The sequence below is a fragment of the Orycteropus afer genome, unplaced genomic scaffold (assembly GCF_000298275.1).
Source record: "Orycteropus afer afer isolate SDZICR_OR568_19922 unplaced genomic scaffold, OryAfe1.0 scaffold00132, whole genome shotgun sequence".
Classification (NCBI taxonomy): Eukaryota; Metazoa; Chordata; class Mammalia; order Tubulidentata; family Orycteropodidae; genus Orycteropus; species Orycteropus afer.
In genome coordinates, this window is record NW_006921719.1 from 5049660 (window position 1) to 5055391 (window position 5732).

General features: G+C 38.0%; 1 protein-coding gene across 1 annotated transcript in view; it reads left to right on the forward strand.

The window, feature by feature from the left end:
* The window catches only part of CUNH15orf40 (chromosome unknown C15orf40 homolog), a 10584-nt gene extending 7156 nt beyond the window's left edge, over window positions 1-3428 (forward strand). The window contains exons 3-4 of the mRNA XM_007945173.1: window positions 1351-1478; window positions 3333-3428. Of these exons, the coding sequence (XP_007943364.1) occupies window positions 1351-1478; window positions 3333-3428 (224 nt within the window). The remainder of the gene's footprint in view (window positions 1-1350; window positions 1479-3332) is intronic.
* Window positions 3429-5732: the final 2304 nt, after the last annotated feature.

A 5732-nucleotide genomic window follows, 5' to 3' on the forward strand; every position in this document is an offset into this window, starting at 1 on the left:
GTAGTGATACTGCCTCGGAAACCCAAGGAGGGGTCACTATGAGTCGGGGCCGACTCGATGGCAAATAACAACAACAACAACAGGTAAGAACAAAATCGTACTAACAACTAAACAGAGTCCCTGCATGGCACAAACAAAAAAAAGTGCTTGACTGCTAACCAAAGTTTGGTGGTTTAAACCCACCTAGAAGCACCTCAGAAGAAAGGACTGGCAATTTGCTTCTGAACGATCACAGCCTTGAAAACTATGGAGTACAGTTCTACTCTTATATGGGATCGCCATAAGTCGGAATCAACTTGACTGCAAATGGTAACAACTAAACACCTTTACACAGATTGTAAAATACATCTTGAAATATGAAAAACTATGTATCTGTCTGTGACAGGATAGGGGAGAGCTGTTCTACCAGTGTACTCTTATGGATTCTGTGGTAATGTTTACACAGGCAAGGTGTAAGAGTGTGGAAATGTCTGAGTAACCCCAGGTGTAGGATCAACTTAAGTGCACTGGCCAACTGCTTTGTTTAAATACCTCTGTCTCTTAGAAATAAGTGAAGTACTATAGGTTGCTTTTTATGAAGGCTATACTGATGGGGAGGCAGGACCTCACTTAAAAAGTGTTGTTCTTTGTTCATGGATTCCAATACATAAGTTCAGATTTACTTTTAATCACATCTTTACTTCCTAGCTTCATGACCTTGGCCAAATTACCTCTCTTTTCCAATTTCTTCATTTTAAAATGGAGCTACTACTGGTATGATGTCTTCTTCATAAAGTCATTTTGAGAATTAAGCAAGTTAATGTTTGTAAAGCCCTTAAAACATGTTTGCTTGTCTAGTAAGTGCTATGTAAATTTTTATTAAGTAAATACCATTAAATTCAAAAACATTAAAAATGCATTTCACATAAGAGATGGATTTAGTCCAGGACTCTCATTTTCCTGATGAGGAAACTGATGATGTGCAATGCTGTGAGCCGCCCCTTCCCAGACTTCCTCAGTGATATTGCTGGGGTGAAAGCCCAGCTCCTCCAACTCCCTGCCCAAGCTCTTCATGTCAGACCATTTACAGTTTCCAGTTGCCTGCATATAGGATGCTGCCCAGGATTGTGTAGGCCCAGCATGATCAGCAGAGTAGGATAAGTATCAGGTTTATTTGTTGGATTTCTTTAATGGTAGAGGCACATTTATCATGTTTATGTTCCCTTAAGTGTAATTAGTTTAATCATTTATTTACTCATTTGTTATTTAAAATCTGTGCTAGGCAACAACAACAACAAATTCTTTTGCAAAATATCCATACTTTATGAAGAAAAAGAGCTCCTTAAGAATAAAGTCCACACTTCATTTCAGATCTGACAGATGAAGCTGTAAATGTAGCTATTGCTGCACCTCCATCAGAAGGCGAGGCTAACGCTGAGCTCTGCCGCTATCTCTCCAAGGTCCTAGAACACAGGAAGAGTGATGTGCTTTTGGATAAGGTAGGCCTCTCTCTCTTTAAACATCTTTGATTATTACACACTAATCATTTTTTTAAAATACATTTTCTTGAAATATAATTTATGTACAGTGAAATACACAAAACTAAAGTGACATGGGTCAATGCTTATTTTTTTTTCCAGTGTTCCCTCCCCTCCCACCCCTGGTAACTAATAAAGAAAGTTTCCTTCCATCTATAAACCTTTTCTTGACTTTTTACAATAATGAACTATTATATTTGTCCTTCTGTGATTGACTTATTTCACTCAGTACACACTAATCATATTTATGTATTTTTTTCCATTTCTGAATAACTGAAAAGCCAAGGGTTTTACCTCTCATCTTCACTTGATCCCTAAAATCTGTGAATTCTTCCTAGGCTCCTCCAGTCCTCCTGCCTCAGCCCTTCTTCAGACAGTCCACACACTAGTCTGTTCCTTAGTTGCCTCCATTCCCAGCATTTTCTTTTTTCTGAATTCATTTCTCTTTCTTTCTCTGTCAGATGAATCTTGCTCACTTCTTCCATCAAGTCATTCCCACACTAAAAAATTTGAAATGGTTTCTCTGGTCATCTCCATGAGCCAGTCCATTGGTATTTCTGATCCCTCATCTTGTTCTTGCTCACTAGGAGAACTTGTTAGGAAGTCAGAAGGGACATGTAAAATCATTAGTATCGTGATTTTGTACTAGAGGTGGGCATCATAATCACCTGGGAGTGATTACTGAAGTACAGAATTTTGGACATTACCAGAGACAAGTGAATTAGAATCTGCAGGAATCGGGCCAGCCAGGTTTTTATTTTTGTAAAGTTATTTCCAGGGCTACATTATATAGCTCCTTTTTGGGTTGCAGCTGACATTCAGGAGCTCTGGTAGCACAGTGCCTAAGGTACTTGACTGCTAACCAGAAGACTGGTGGTTCAAACCCACCAGCCACTCCTTGGAAGGAAGGTTGGGCAATCTACTTCTGTGGTGATACCGCCTCGGAAACCCAAGGAGGGGTCACTATGAGTCGGGGCCGATCAATGGCACAGAACAACAACAGTCATTTGATCGGGCCCCTTTCCCACCATTCCCCACCTGGGCCAGGTCATTCCTGTCTCTGCCAGTGCACAACCGCTGACTTTGCCAAAAGACATGCCCTCTCTCCAACTCTGTCAGTGCAAATCCTCCTCATTTATAAATCCCTGCTAAAGTTTTCCCTTCTTTAAAGGATATGTTTCAAAACAAATCCCTTTAAAAGTTGTCTTAAATGGTAGTGGAATCATAGCATTTGGATATGTGGTTGTTTTTGAATTTTCAGAAATGTGTGACAATATAGAGAATATTTTTATACAAAGTCAATATAAAATTGCAGTATTTATTTTGTTAATTTAAACTATGATTTTCATTTTTTAATTTAAACAAACGAATTATTTGAAACTACAATATTTTATTCATTTATTTATTTTTCATCAAAAAGATAAGTGAGCATAACCTTCATTTTAAAATCCAAGTTGCAGGGTCCTGCCTTTGATTCCACTGTTTCAAGTGTTTGTTTTCTCAAACTAAATGCTTGCTTTTCCCAAATATTCAAGAATAACTTGTACACTTTTTCCCTCCAACACTTCTTGATTGGCTTTGCAAAAATAAAGTTTTACAATTAAAAAAAAAAGAAACTAGAGTATTTTAAATCTAGATTCAATATTCATTTTGAATTTATTCAAAAAAGTTTTTATTATTATTATTACAGAGATTGATGTATGAATTTAAAAGATCCTCAGGCTATGAGTGGCTACAGCTGAGATCTACTATCTCTAACAGTATGAAAATATATAGAGTGGGTTATCCTGACACACTTTTTTCCTTCTGGTTCAGGGTGGTAAGTCTCGTGAAAAGGTGGTGAAGATTTTGGCCTCCACAACTCCAGAAGAGATCTTGGCGAAATTACAAAAGCAAGCCGAAAATAAATAGAAGAGATGAAAAATATATCCTTGAGAAACTTTTTTATTGTTAAGATGAGGAGGCTATTAAATAGAAAAACATACTTACATACACAGAAACACATGGAAATATTTTTTGAATAAATAAAAGACTGAAAAAAGAAGTAGAAATTCAAAAAGTACTATATATTGACTACAGGTTTTAAAATTCCTGACCCAAAGTAGCTTGGAGCATTTTAGTCTGATTTTGCTGCATTACAAAATAACAGCTGGAAAGACTAGTCACAATGGCCTCATTTAACTCCTTTCATTTTGTGAAAGGACTTCTGATATCCAGAGATCGAGACTTACTCAAGATCACACTGTGCAAGATGGGACAAGTTTCCAGAACTCTTGATTCCTAACTGCAGTTTATCATGATTGTAAATTAAAATGTTATGATTTTCACTCTTGCTGTACTTGTTCAGAATGTTTCTAAAATTTTACAGACTTCTAATCCAGTTTACAAGTGACAGAAGAAAATCTGTCACACTGCTTTATAGTCTTATATTGTAAATACTTACATAAATGCACAAATATTTTCCACATATTTTTAAAACCACACTGGGCATTTTATGAAGAAGTAATTAAGTAAGACTTGTAATTGAATGTTAAATATATAATTTCAAGATGACATTTTTTTTTTCTCCTTGAACATTGATGATGAGAAACTACAATCATCAAATCCAATAGTGCTTACGAATCTCCAAAGGCCTTCAAATGCTAATAACAAATACCTTGTTTTTATGAATTTAGTGCAAATTATAGTAATGTAGTAAGGTAATTGACTACTTTGCTCATCAGAAAAGCTGATTTGAAGTTGTATGTTTTAGTAAGTATGTAAGAAAATATTGATAGACAAAATCTTTAAGGATTATAATGCAGTTTCTTGATGGTAAAGAGCTGGGAACCACTCATCTAGTACAGCTCTCTTATTTTGTTAACAGAAATCGAGGGCAAGAGAAGTTAGGTGACTTATCCAAGATCACAGTGAACATTAATGATGAGCTTGAATTAAAGCAGAGCTAGTGTGTTGGTTCTCTAGTGCTGTGTAATAGACATACCACAGATGAATAGCTTGAACAAACAGGATTTTATTCTCTTAAAATTTAGGAGGCTAGAAGTCCAAGTTCAAAGCACCAGCTCTAGCGATTGGGTGAAATCCCCTAGACCTTGGGCTTTAGCGCTGCCTCTTGCTCCTGGCCCACTGGAGCTGGAGGCTTCTCTTAACTTGGGTAGCTGCTTGCTGCTGAAGCTGACAAACCCAAGGTCAACAAGTAAAATGGTACAGTTCCAAGATGAGCAAACAGCATGGCAGGCCACTGGTTCAAGTTCAGGAACAATCCCAAGATCAGCAGACAACATGGCAGGCTGCTGAACAAAACCTGGCTACATACAGGGTCCATGTGTGCCAAAAAGCTCAAAGACCTTCCTCATCTTATATACAGGAAGCAGACCATATCCCTAAGGCAGCTACTCATGTGCTCCAGTAGAGTCCACCGTGGTGCTGATTAAGTCTTACTACATTCAGCTGCCCAGCCACTCAAAACTAGGCCCAGCCAAGTTGACATACAACTACCATAGCTAGTTTGTTTCCTAAACCACTATCTCCACATGTGCTGTTTTACCTGGTCTTGGCTTAAGAACTTTTTTTTTAAAATTGTGGTTTAGGTGAAAGTTTATAGAGCAAATTGGCATTCAACAGCTCATACACTTTATTTTGTGATAATCATTGCAATCCCTACAATGCAGTAGCACTCTACACTTCCTCCCTGTGTTTAACGTTTCCATTCATCCTTCTTCACTGTCCCTTTCTGCCTTCTGAGCTTTATCCCTGAGCAAATGCTGCCCTGTTGATCTTGTATGGTTGACTGTTTTAACCACTGCATACCTCCGTGATGTTACTCTTCACTTTATAGGACTGTCTGTTGTTTGGCTTGGATTAAGAACCTTTCCCACTCTTTTTCAACACTGTTGTAGTGTGTGTGTTCTAAAGTTTACTTTACTTGTGGTGGTTAGGTAGATTGCTGTTGAGATGCTTTTCTTGGCAGCTAACAGAAATCCAACTCCAACTGGCTTAAACAATAAAGGGACTTACTAGGTCACACATAGGAGCTCTGATAGCATAGTGCCTAAGGCACTAGACTGCTAACCAGAAGGTTGGCAGTTCAAACCCACTAGCCACTCCTCGGAAGGAAGATTGGGCAGTCTACTTCCATACTGATACTGCCTCAGAAACCCAAGGAGGGGTCGCTATGAGTTGGGGCTGACTTGACGGCACATAACAACAACAACA